This window comes from Hemitrygon akajei, unplaced genomic scaffold, assembly GCF_048418815.1.
Source record: "Hemitrygon akajei unplaced genomic scaffold, sHemAka1.3 Scf000076, whole genome shotgun sequence".
Lineage (NCBI taxonomy): Eukaryota > Metazoa > Chordata > Chondrichthyes > Myliobatiformes > Dasyatidae > Hemitrygon > Hemitrygon akajei.
Window position 1 is genome coordinate 3564171 of NW_027331962.1, and position 13906 is coordinate 3578076.

Here is a 13906-nt window from a genome sequence, read left to right on the forward strand (position 1 = left end):
TAGGTACAAGGAGCTGTCAGGGGTACGTTTTTCACACAGAGAGTGATGGGTGCGTGGCGAGCGAAGGTCGATACAATGGGACTTTCAAGAGACTCTGAGATTGGTACGTAGAGCTCAGAACCATAGAGGGCTAAGCGGTAGGGTAATTCTTGGCACTCTCTGCAGTAGGTGACATGTTGGGCAGAACGTTGCGGGCTGAAGGACCTGTAATGTTCTGTTGATTTCTATGTTCTATGTTCTGACGCTTACCTCATCACAGGACAACTTACAATGACCAATTAACCTTCCCGGACTTTGGATCATGAGATCTACAGATTTATTACAGATGACGCCGGACCTGATCTCCGAGCTCTGCTATGCTAACGCACCTGAGTTGAATAGGTTTAAGATATTTTGCTATATAGATCACGCATTGCAGCACCTACACAACTGACCACGTGCTGAGAATAGAGTACGGACGGGATAGGGATTCGAACAGCGGTCACTTTACGGAAATACCCTGACACGCCATAGCAGCAGTCTGGGTTGACGCGAGAAAACTGAGCTGCTGTGATGGAAACGAGACAAAATCTTCTGTGATGTCTTTGTCGGGAGGCTGGGAAACGCGGAAGAGGTTTAATAGAGACCTGGAGAACGGTTATAAAGAAAAAAAAAATAATGCCATTTTGAACGGTGGATTTATCCTCGGTGGTTGTCCTTTCTCTGTGCCAAATCACGTTCCAACCATCGGCTTCCGTTCACCAGTGACGTCAGCTGCGGAAACAATTTATGTTGACTACGTCAGCAACCCGAAAGTGCGGCTGCTGGTGAGGGCAAATACGAGTGATGATTTCGGAATCTGTGTCTGACATTGTAACAATGCAACCGCAATTAATATTTCCCTATATCGCTATCGATCCAGGAAAATTGTCCCTTTCAATATCAATATATCGCTGTGCGACGCCGCCTGACTCCAGTCTTGCACCGTTACTTGTCTCTAAACTTCTAATCTCAGGGTGACTATGACATGCGCACAACCATGGCCCTGCACGGCCCATAGGCTTGAAATTAGTGAATACCTTTCCTTTACAAGTGACACTATGTGTCGGCAGCCCCAGATTCGGTTCACATACCTGTTCAGATCACCGTATACAGATCGATACTCCAGGATAAGTCCCTGTTAACGCGAGGAAATCAGCAGGATTAGCAAAAAATATTATCAAAAGCATTTTTGTAACAGAGGAGAATTAGAAGAACATTCAAAAGATCCTGCGCATTCTTAGCAATTCGTGTCTGAAAGAAGCACGGAACAGTAAGGCCATGATGAAAGGAGGATCAGAGGCAGAGTAATAGGTCTTCCCATGGTTCATCTTTCAATGAGGTCACCCTGTCATTCTACAAAACTGCAGTTCGCAGAGGACTCAGTCATTAAATTATCCTCAAGCTAACAGGCGTATTAGCTCCTGTCATTTGCTTCCCTTTCTTCAAGAAGAGCGGAGTGATATTTACAAATTTCCATTCCTCCGAAACAATCCTATAATGGTATGAGTACTAATTCCTCTACTACCACTTCAGCGGCCTATTTCAGACCCCTGGCGTGCAGTCAATCTCATCCATTCACCCCAGGTTATTTATCCACCTTCCAGATTGCCTAGCATTTTCTGTTTATTATAGTGGCTGCAACCACTTCCGTGTCCTGACACTGTCATACTGATGGTGCCCTCAACAGTGAAGGGGAACACGTGATACTTAATGAGTTCCTCCGCCATTTCTGCCTCCCCCCGTTACTGAAACTTCGACATTCTCGCTGTCCAGAGTCTGACTTCAGGTTCTGAAGTGGAAACAATTACTTCCAAAAGGGATTGACGCAAATGTTTCCCTTACCGTGTAAGTGGAGTCTTCATCCTGCGCATTGTTCCTTGCACCCTGGAAAGAGAAGATTACGTGTTATTTTTGAGACGTTTAAACAAGTTCACAGCAATTGTATTCTGACTCTCCGCCGATAAACCCCGGGAGTATCAATGTATCACATTAGTTAGTGCTTGGGGCAATATTGTCTCGTTCACCGTTCGCTGCACCGCGTGTTTCTGATTCGGTGTGTGTGTGTGTGTGTGTGTGTGTGTGTGTGTGTGTGTGTGTGTGTGTGTGTGTGTGTGTGTGTGTGTGTGTGTGTGTGTGTGTGTGTGTGTGTGTGTGTGTGTGTGTGTGTGTGTGTGTGTGGAGTTACTCATATTGATCGGACATTTTAAAAGACTCTTTCATGAAATATATTACAGCAAGGGTAAGATATGATTTTGCTTCACTCAGGAGTTATGGCTTCTGGGGAATTCTGGGGAAATTCGGCAGGTGCTGGAAACTCACACACAAAATGCCGCAGGGACTCAGAGTGTCGGGCAGCATTAATGGAATTCATTAAGCCGTTTACGTGTTATGCAGAGACCCTCCTACTGGGTTGGGAAGAAGGCAGGAAGACGCCTGGACAAAATGGTGGCCAGGGGAATGAGGACTGGCTGGGAGGTGAGGCCTGATGAGTGGGAAAGGGGGAAAGGCTGAAGAGAAAGTAAAACGTAGAAACATAGAAAAACCTACAGCACAATACAGGCCCTTCCTCCCACAAAGTTGTGCCGTACACAACCCTACCTTAGAAATTACTAGGCTTAACTATATCCCTCTATTTTACTCAGCTCCATGTACCGATCCAAAAGCCTCTTACAAGACCCTATTGTATACGGCTCCACCTCCGTAGCCGGCAGTCCATTCCACACACTCACCACTCTTTGAGTAAAAAAACTTACCGCTGACATCTCCTCTGTACCTACTCCCCAGCACCTTAAACCTGTGTCCTCTTGTAGCAAGCATTTCAGCCCTGGGAAAAGCCTCTGACTATCCACACGATCAATGCCTCTCATCATCTTGTACGCCTCTATCAGGTCACTTCTCATCTTCCTCCGCTCCGAGGAGAAAAGGCCGAGTTCACCCGAACTATTCTCATAAGGCATGCTCCACAATCCAGGCAACATCCTTGCAAATCTCCCCTGTACCCTTTCTATGGGTTCCACGTCCTTTCAGTAGTGATGCGACCAGAACTGAGCACAGTACTCCAAGTGGTGTCTGACCAGGGTCCTATTTAGCTGCAACATTACCTCTCGGCTCCTAAACTGAATCCCGCGATCGATGAAGGTCAATACACCATACGCCTTCTTAACCACAGTGATTCGATTGCAGAGGCGAGTGTGCCATAGGAGAAGGGGAAGAAGGAGGGTCACCGGAGGGAGTTGATGGGCAGGTGAGGAGAAGAGGTAAGAGGCCGGAGTGGAAAATAGAAGAAGAGAGAAGTGAACAGAAGTACTGGTGGGATCAGGTCGATGTTCATGCCATCAGGTTTGGGTCTACTTTGCGGAATATAATGTGTTGTTTCTCCATTAACGGAAAATAAGATCCGGGATCGATGGTGTTAAATGCCCAATCTGTGCCGCAGGGCCCGATGGACGCGACCCATCACATTACTGATGTTCTTATCTTCTCTTTGCAGAGAAATGACTGAGATCACGGACATAATGCAAACATCCAACCTGTTCATCCATTTGGACATTTTCATAATATTCCGATGAGTTTACGGTCTTTGTATCGAAGGTGCCTGAGGAAACAAAACAGATATGGCACAAGGGTGCAGAGCGTCAGGAGGCTTTGTTGAACACAGCAGACGTCAAACCGGTCCAGAAGAAAAAGCCATTGATAGCATGAGCTCCCTTCCCACCAAACGACAGAACCAGGAATTGAGGGCCGATATTGATCAATTTGAAGAGAATTTAAGTTGCATGAACTACCATCCCATTACTTCGCTGATATTGTAATCTTCAGCAGAAGTTTTCAACTAAAATAATTGGAAACCCAACGGCAAATGTCGCATAATCCTTGACCATTCACTCGGATGAAACCTCCAGCTTCAGTGGACTATGAGCTCCCAAATTAAAATCAAATGTTGAGATTCCCCTGGACTCAGTATTAGAACAGTTGAAACGGAGTTCACTCACTTTTGCTTCCGGGATTCCTGCTCTTGCCATATTTAGATTTCGGTGGATATTTGATGCTGAATAAACTGAAACAAAGGACAAGAAAATAATTCGTCAGGAACTTATTTTCCTGCGCTGATGCACCGAATGAGAATGGCCCCTATAATTCCATTCGATTCTCTCCAGATATCCCTTAATAACGTTTTGTTTATCGGATGCCCTGTACCAGTCCAGCTCGATAGCATCGACAGATGGGATAAGTAGACAAAAATGCTTTGGCCTTTTTGACAGATAATGCTGTTCACACACATATTGCTGAACGCAAACCTCTTTCAGACAAATTTCGGACAGACAACTTCGCCGTGAAGGCGGAATGCTGATTCTGTCCACAGATGGATCCTGATCCCAGCTAAGGTCGTTTCTGCCGAAATTCACATTCAATCATTAAAGGTAGGAACGAAATTCGTAGAGATATGCGTTTACCCGCCAGCTTTTCTTGCGAACAGCCATCCACTGAATCCTCCAACCAGGCCCATGATAAGTAAACCAAATATAATGCCCACGATCGCGCCAGCCCGGAAGGTACAGTTTTCATCTGTTTTTGGTGATGACACAGAAAACAAGCATATATTTTACATGGCGAAAATTCAACTTTATTAAGAAATGATAATTGATCCAGGCTCCGGAAACTTCTGGTCGCTGGTCTCGATATTGAATAAATTTAAATCAATTATTATTTTATTCTGGTAGGCCATTTAGAAGGAGGAGTGAAGGTAGGGCGTGAGGAGAGCGTGAGAAGGAAATGGTTTGGATCTTTGATCATCGGGTTTACATGAACGAATGAGAGACACATTCACTCACCTTGTGCGCTAATTACACCCTTTAAGATAACTGGTCCTGTTGGTTACGCCGTTATTAATCCGACATATATAACTCCCAACGTCAACCGAGCTCACTGACACAAGGGTGAGTTCCTGCCCTGTCTGCAGGAGATTGTTCCCGTTGTGCCATGCATATATACCCCAGGGGACTGACAGAGCAAAGCAAGCTAATGTCAGGTTTGACACAATATTGGACACAACTGGACGCTCCGGTACAATTCTGAACTTCTCTGATCCATTTATAAAATTTTTAAAAAGTGTTGATTAGAGTAAAATCCTGGTGGATCCGGGATATTATGACCTTCTCTCTTCATTGAAAAGATGAGAGCAAATGTTGCTAAGTGTAATATCTGATACAAATGAATGCGGTTGACTAACTGTGTACTTACAGTAAACTTGCACGTTGGTCTCTCCAGCGCCACTGCTGAATGAGTTGCTGGCGATGCACTTGTACGTCCCTGCGTCGTTTCTGTTAGCTCTGATTATAGTCAGTTTAGCCTTGTCGGGAGATGTGAATATTCTGCCGTTTTCCTGGATGGGTTGGTTATCCTTGAACCATGTCCGAGTCTGAACAGTGCCCGACGCGTGACAGCTGAGTGCGATGGTATCGGGGTCTTCCAGGGGGGTGGGATCACTGACCACCACAGTAACCCCAGTCACTGTCTCTGTAAATACAATTTAAATGCAAATAGATTTACACGGGGTTTTATCTACATCACGGACATAATATTTGGATGCTGCCAACTCAATATCGTCGGCATTCCCAGTTCTAATCCCTATGTGGTTCGATATCACGTCGGTATCCAGCTTGAACTAAACGCCGGCACTGAGTTTAAAGTTTTACTGCTGTTACCCAAGGGGACGGTGAGCAACCTATTCCCGTTTCAGATGTTCCTCAATGCTTGGACTTACCCGCAGTGAGAATATACATTATCCATCAAAGCAGACTAATACAGAACTGCACTTGGCTACAGTTTAATTGTCCCGTGGACCATGTGAAATAAAAAAAACCCGTGCCCCCTGCTGTTGAAGCCAAAAGTAGAATGACTTTTTATTTAATATGTGGCTGAGCGAAGGGCGCTGAGTAGGCTACGGTCAATTATGGATAACTCTGAACATCCTCTACATAGCACCATCCAGAGACAGAGAAGCAGTTTCAGCGACAAGTTACTATCGATGCAATGCTCCTCAGACAGGATGAAGAGGTCAATACTCCCCAATGCCATTAGGCTTTACAATTCAACCGCCAGGACTTAAGAACTTTTTAAAAGCTATTATTAATGCTTTTTGAGAGGGTGATTTTAGATGCATATCATATTTTTACTGAGTCAAGTATTGTATGTAATTAGTTTTGCTACAACAAGTGTATGGGACATTGGAAAAAATGTTGAATTTCCCCATGGGGATGAATAAAGTATCTATCTATCTATCTATCTATCTATCTAAGGAGTTTGCGGAGGAGGGAGGGCATAGGAATTATGATCATGGGTTCCTCCCGGGAAGTTGTGACCTGTAGAGAAGGGACGGGTTGCTCCTGAACTGGGGAGGGATAAACATTCCTGTAGGAAGGCTTCTTGTTGCTGCACGATTGGTTCCTAAGTGGAGTTGCATTTGGAAGGGAACCAGATTGACAGAAGGATCCGTGGAGATCTGGCAGAGCCAGATTTCGGCAAGACGTCGGCTCCTCCGGATTGGCTGTTTTGCAACGAGCCGAAATTGCTCAGAGAGCTTATGGGAAAAAGAATGTTGGGGTCAGTGATCATAATATGATCGACTTCATCCTGAAATGTGAGAAGGAGAAGGTGAAGAGTCAGATGACCCAGTGTTACAGTGGGTTAAAAGGAGTTAGAGAAGCACTGGAGAGGGGTTGGCCAGATTTAATTGAAAAATAACACTGGCGGGGGATGACGGCAGAGGAGGAAGAAATGTTCTAAAGGAGAGCTGACATAACCGTGGCGAAGAAGAGAAGTCAAAGCCAACATGAAGGTCAAATAAAGGGTATATAATGGAACAATCATTAATGGGAAGTCAGATGATTGGGAGGTTGGATAAAATAACAAATGGCAACTAAAAAGTCGTTTAGAAGGTAGAGGTGAATGCGAACGCACTCCAGCCAATAATATTAATGAAGATCGGCAAATTATCTCAACGTACATCAAGTGTGAAGCGAGAAGCAAGTGTGGATATCGGGCCGTTCAAAAACGATAGTGGAGAGGTAGTACTGGGGAACAAGGAACTGGCGGACAAACTGCATCAGCCCTCACCGTGGGACACACTGATGATATGTTGGATGTTTCAGGTATCAGGAGTCATGCAATGTCAGCATTCATTGCAAGGGTACAAGAATATAAAAGGAAGGATGTAATGCTGAAACTTGATAAAGCACCGGTGAGGCCTCACTTGGAGTATTGTGATGCATTTTAGGACCCTTGTCGTTGAGAGAGAATGTGATTAAACTGAAGGGGTTTCCAAGGAAGTTCGCCAAAATGATCCCAGGATTGAACGGCTTTACGGGAGAAGAGGGTTTGATGGCTCTGGGCCTCTACCCACTGGGGTTCAGAAGAATGTGGGGAGACCTCATGGAAACCTATCGAACTGTGAAAGGCCTTGTTGGAGTGGATGTGGAAAAGATGATTCTCATGGCGGCAGAGTCTAATCCCAGAAGGCACAACCTGTGCATAGAGTGGTATCCTTTCAGAAACCAAGGCGAAAGTGAATCTATTTCGACAGAGCGTGATGAATCTGGGAATTATGTTCCACAGGCAGCTGTAGAGGGCGTATCGTTATGTAAGTTTAAAGCCGAGGATGATAGATTTTCGATTGGTCAGGCCGTGAGGAATATGCGGAAACGGCTGTGATTGGGACTGAGAGGAATATTGGATCAGCCATGATGAAATGGCGGTGCGGACTCCATTGGCCACATGGTCTAAATCTCCTTCCAATGATTACGGCCTCCTGGCCTTAACAGCAGCAAGTAAACATTTGTAATTTAATCAGCAAGCCAAAATAATTCCAATTTTCATCTTAATCAATACTCTTATTCATCAATATGCAACGTTGTGGATTGATATTGTTAGTCAGTATTCTAATCGGGTTCAGGCATTTATTTGGATTACACGGGCCTGTCTGCACCAACACTATTAATTGTAGGACCTCAGCAAAGGGAGGAACGGACTACTTACCGAACACAATGATTTCCGTGGTTGAGGCATTGATCCTTTTTGTAACCCTGTTATAGGCCTCACAAGTATACTTTCCCGTGTCTCTCACAGAGATGCTGTCGAAGATGACCTCCTGCTCACTTTGTAGGGAGGCACCATTCAGTTTCCAATTCAATTTAGCATCTGGGCGGGACTCTGTGAAACATGTTAACCTGAGGGAGCTTCCGGCAACGTGATAAGAAGAGTCCGGTTGAGTGATGATATATGGACGATCCGGTCCGTCTAAAACAAACGGACAAAAGGGATTGCAACAAATTACACAGGAAATGCAACAGAGTTCCTCAGCGGAAGAGGAAGAACAGCCCACTACCAGAGAAAGCGCTCCTACACACCGGCGAATGCATCCGTCTGGAAGCCACGCGCGGGAAAGTGGAGAGTCGGAACACTGTGTCAGATTATCCACGTCTTATGAAACTATGAATTGCACAGTTACCTCATATCGCAAAACCCGTCTCCTCCTCCAACCTGAATACAATGCACGCCAGTCATAAGTGTATCGCTTTGTATAACTTCCCTATGTGTGTGTATTGTGGTAAAGAGTTCAGGAAAACTTTCCAAACGAAATACCCAGCGTCTCTCTGCGGGGATAGGTAAGGCAACTCGGAGTGCAGATTGAATAACTCATGTAATCAGGGTTCGGGCCGTATGTCATGTGGGCCCACACTATACCGTCAAGTCACTGACCACGTGTGCAATTATAGGGACACTCCAGTTTACAGCGTGTTATGGTAAGACCCGTTTTCAGTTCCAATATTCTAGGTTTAGTCTCTATCAGTGAGGACCGGTGGCAGTAACACCACTGCAGATTGTGATTTTCATCCAGATCTAACAGCTGTAGCTTCCCGCTTCCACATGCGCACTGAAGGAAGATATCCCCACCTCGTCGTAGCTATGGACATTTGCCAGAAGGGTTGTGGGGCTGATAAGGACTGTGAGCGTTTTACACTCTGAACTTCCCCTGTCCCTTCCGGTGAACGGAATTGTTATCAAAGTCCCTAAAAGGCCTTACACAGCGCCGGAGATCCAATGGTCCATTTGTCTTCACTGTACCAAGTTCAGATCAGTTTTCATTGAGTTGAAAAAGTATCAAACCAGAATAAGAGCTTTGAAGAGATAATTTGGATATGAATGAATAGAACTGAAGTGATACTCAGCTCAGCAGAGTCAAATCCAGATTTAATGAACATCACAATTGCCTTTGAACTGTGGGCATTGGAATTGTTGAAAATGGATTGTTTTGTGTGAAGACCCATGCCGGACAGACCCGGCTATCCCGCTCCTTTCTTTCACCTGAACTACAGAAGTGAACCGACACAGTGGTAGTTTAACCGCCACCGTAATGTGACTCGGATTTGAAATCTAAAATTTTAATTTTAATTCCCCAGCGTCCGAGATAGACCTGGATCCGTCTCCTAACTAACCGTTCAGTTGTCCCAGTGTTAGTCGATAGTGGTTAATACCTCAGGCAACGATCACTAATGTATTCACACACTCCCGGAACCCCGTATCTCGCAGGAACTGTGATGTTATATGTAACTACCGGAGACTCGGGACACTCACAGTTGACATGAAGAGAAAACGGAGAGCTTGTGATTTCGTTAATCACGTTGCTTGCTCTACAGGTGAATCGTCCGTCTGTCCGTAGCACTCCAGAAACAGTGAGTGTGCTGTTATCTTCATTCAGAACAATCCTGCCCCCAGGAATTATCTTGCTATTCTTCTCAAGCCACAGGTAAGAGACATCCGTGCCTGTTGCGGAGCAGGTTAGCGTGACGGTGTCGCTGTACTCAATCAGTCTGGTGGCATTAGATGTAACAATGACATTGGAAACACGTTCTGTTAAAACATAGGGGATTGATTAGTGCACGACACAAGAATAGAATCTGCAGGTTTATGAATTCCGTTACGAATCTGAAAATGAAATCAATCATTTATTATTCCATGAAAAGTAGACATTAAGAAGTTATTCAATTTGATGGACATGAGGTTTTGAGATGGACGTGACAGGGTTCGGGGAAAATTGCGAAGGTTGGAGGTTGGCTAACTGTGTTCCATACATCGCGACCAGTGGGAAGCGCAAGCATACACGGTACAGGAACCGTGGTGTACAAAGGCCGTTGTAAACAGAGTCAAGAAGAAAAAAAGAGGTCAGAAAAGGTTCAAAAAACAGGGCAATGATAGAGATCTAGAAACTGTAAGGTAAGCAGGAAAGAGCTTAAGAATGAAATTAGGAGCGCCAGAAGTGGCCATGAGAAGGCCTTGCCAGACAGGATTAGGGAAACCCCAAGGCATTCTACAAGTATGTGAAGAGCAAGAGGATAAGAAGTGAGAGAATGGAACCAATCAAGTGAGACAGTACAAAAAGGTGTATGGGATCGGAAGAGGTACTTAATGAAAACTTTGCTTCCGTATTCACTACGGTTAAAGATCTTGGCGAATGACCTGCAGCGGACTGAAAACCCTTTGCCGATAGATATTAGGCAATAGGATGTACTGGAGATTTTAGATATCATTAAGTTGGATAAGTCACCTGGACCGGAAGGGATGCATCCCAGGTAACGGTGGGAGGCGAGGGAGGAGATTGCTGAGCCTCTAGCTGTGAAGTTTGCATCATCAATGAGGACGGGAGAGATTCCGGAAGATTGGGGGGTTGCGGATGTTGCTCTCGTATTCAAGAAAGGGAGTAGAGATAGCCCAAGGAAATTATAGACCAGTGAGCCTTATCAGCTTGATTGAATATTTTGAGGATGTGACGAAACACATTGATGAAGGTAGAGCCGTAGATGTAGAATGTATGGATTTTTGAGCAGGGTATTTGATAAGGTAGCCCATGCAAGACTTACATAGAAAGTAAGAAGGTGCATTGGTCTTCATCAACCGTCGGACTGAGTTTTACAGCTGAATGTAATGTTGCAGCTAGAAAGGACACTGGTGAGACCCCACTCGGAGTATGGCGCTCATTTCTGGCCGCCTCACTACAAGAAGAACGTGGAAACCATAAAAAGGGTGCAGAGGAGATTTACAAGGATGTTGCCTGGATTGCGGAGCGTGTCTTAAGAGAATAGTTTGAGTGTACTCGACCTGTTCGCCTTGGAGTGACGGAGGATGGGAGGTGACCTGATAGAGGTGTTTAAGATGATGAGAGGCATTGATCGGGTTGATCGTGAGAGTCTTTTTTCCCAGGGCTGAAATGGCTATTACGAGAGGGCATAGTTTTAACTTGTTTGGAAGTAGGTACAGAGGAGATGTCAGGGGTATGTTTTTTACGGAGAGAGTGGTGAGGGCGAGGAATGGGCTGCCGGCGGCTTTCGTGGAGGCGGAGACGTTAGCGTCTTTTCAGAGACTCCTGGATGGATACATGCACCTTAGAAAAAAAGAGGGCTATGGGTAATCCGAAGTAGTGCAAAGGTAAGGACAACTTCGGCACTGATTTGTGGGCCGAATGGCCTTTATTGCGCTGTAAGTTTTCAATGTTTCAATGTTTCATTATCTGATAAAACCTTTGGAATGTTCTTTCCAGTAGGCAACGGCGGAGAGATGTTGGTAGGACAGTGGAGTTGGTCTACAGGGACTTCAGTAAGGCCTTTAACAAGTTTTACCATTTTAAAAAAACTGCATCCATATTTGGGGGGAAGCCACACATGTTAAGAGGGAGAGATTTAAAACTGATAAATACCTGTGATGTGCTGGCTGAGGAAGTGGTCGAGGAGGACACAGTTGCTATATTTAGGACAGACATGGATAAACAATAGGACTGAGTAGTTTCGGGTGTTATTGGCGGAAAGGAGTAGCTGAGACCAGCAGGGAGTTGCATTGCTGGACATGTACCTGAGCTGGGCTGAAGACATTGGTTCCTTGCTGTTTTAATATATGAGGCAATGCTGCTTCAAAAGCTCACATTTGAAAAAAAAATAAAACCGAGATAATTGAAAAATAAATGGATCTGGTGAAGAAGGAATTAGGAATTAATTCACTTCAGGCAAGGGTCACCTGACAATGTGAAAGGTGATGGGAAATCAATGGTAAGCTCAGAGGAGAATTACTGACAACAGTATGTTATGAGTGATGAGCAGACCTGATGGACAATGGGGGAACAGAGTTAAGCATCCCCACCACCCCGAGAAACCCGAACTATGACTGTTGCTATGCTGACCATCAGAAAGAGACGAAAAACAGGCAAGAACATTCGCTACAGTTAAGAGAGGGGAGAGAGACTGTTGATTTACTGTATTATGACTTCTGCAAGGGTTTTTTGTCTTCTACTATTTTGCCCATAAAAATTCCTCAGTGGACTGAAGGAATGACCTTATTTGATGGACAGAGTCATTCAGGAGTGATGGATAGCTGAGTCCCCGTTAGTAGGGATAAAAAGACAGATCTGGAGAGACACCCTCCAGACACGCCAGTGACACTGATTGAGCGTTGGAACCCACAAGAAAGGTGGGGGCTTCGGCGATCGAACCAGGAGATCGGTCAGTAAAGCTCACAGTGTAAAAGCAGGCCGGTGGGGACTTGTGTGTGTGTCCACCCATGCCAGAGTGAACGAGTCCACCACAGAGGAACGGTCTGGCTGAAGACCAGATGGGTCGTAACTGAATGACCACACCGATACGACGGATTAAGAAAGCAAAGGAAGGTTTGCCTGACTGTAGCTGTTACATCTCGCTCTCTCTCTCTCTCTCCTCTCTCTCTCTCTCTCTCTCTCTCTCTCATCTCTCTCTCTCTCTCTCTCTCTCTCTCTCTCCCTCTCTCTCTCTCTCTCTCTCTCTCTCTCTCTCCTCTCTCTCTCTCTCTCTCTCTCTCTCTCTCCTCTCTCTCTCTCTCTCTCTCTCACTCTCTCTCCAAGATTAAAACACAGCCACCATAACTACATCAGCACTCATGAACTGAACTGATCTTTATACTTTTCTATGACAATTTATTTACCCCTCGACATCGATAGAACTTGTTTATTATTGATTATTATTTATTCCTACACTTTTAGGTTTATTACTGCTGACTTGTTTTATATCTATATCTGCATTATTGATATGATTTTGCTTATTTTTATAAATAAACACCGTTAAATATAGTACCCACCAGACTCCAACGGATTCTTTCTTTCTCTGCTGGTTAGACACCCAGTTACGGGGTACGTGACAAATTGGGGGCTCGTCCGAGATTTGATACCATATTAACGGGCCAGTGAATCGGGATAAAAGTCCCTTATCTGATCTGGTTGTGAGATTAACCAGACGGGAAACCAGCAGAGATAGACATTGTCAGATTTTTAAAAGTCACGACTGCGGGGACATTACAGGTTGCCAGGAAGGCTGAATTGGTGATTGTTGCGAAACGATTAGATCTCCCAGAGGTGAAATCGTCGATGAGAAAGTGGATATACAGAGAGAAATAGTTATGCATTATGTATCCAAGGGTGTGTTCACACCAGATGTATTGGACCTGTTCCCTGAGTGGAAACCAGCCGAGGGGGTTGTTCAGTTAGAGATGGAAAAATTAAGGTTGCCTGAGGAAAAGGAGAAGAGGCAGCATGAACTTCGGATGAGGCAGATGGAAGCAGAGAGAGAAGCTGCAGGGAGAAGAGAGGAAGAAAGGAGGAGAGAGGAGGAAGAAAGGAAAGCTGAAAGGAGGAGAGAGGAGGAAGAAGGGAGGAGAGAGGAGGTAGAAAGGAAAGCTGAAAAGAGGAAAGAGGCTGAAAGGCAGAAGGAGGAAAGGGAGAAAGAGAGGCAGCATGCGCTGGAAATAGAGAAGTTAAAGGTACAGCAGGGAAGAGACCGGGCGGCAGACCCAAATGAGGGGTTCAAGATTGGTT

General features: G+C 45.1%; 2 protein-coding genes across 2 annotated transcripts in view; both read right to left on the minus strand.

The window, feature by feature from the left end:
- The window catches only part of LOC140722389 (uncharacterized), a 278780-nt gene that overhangs the window by 76811 nt on the left and 188063 nt on the right, over positions 1 to 13906 (minus strand). The window lies entirely within an intron of this gene.
- The window catches only part of LOC140722373 (cell adhesion molecule CEACAM5-like), a 41503-nt gene that overhangs the window by 14566 nt on the left and 13031 nt on the right, over positions 1 to 13906 (minus strand). The window contains exons 5-12 of the mRNA XM_073037129.1: positions 9655 to 9930; positions 8056 to 8316; positions 5263 to 5538; positions 4476 to 4587; positions 4014 to 4078; positions 3552 to 3616; positions 1864 to 1905; positions 499 to 595 (exon numbers count right to left, since the gene is read on the minus strand). Coding sequence (XP_072893230.1) covers positions 499 to 595; positions 1864 to 1905; positions 3552 to 3616; positions 4014 to 4078; positions 4476 to 4587; positions 5263 to 5538; positions 8056 to 8316; positions 9655 to 9930 — 1194 coding nt within the window. The remainder of the gene's footprint in view (positions 1 to 498; positions 596 to 1863; positions 1906 to 3551; positions 3617 to 4013; positions 4079 to 4475; positions 4588 to 5262; positions 5539 to 8055; positions 8317 to 9654; positions 9931 to 13906) is intronic.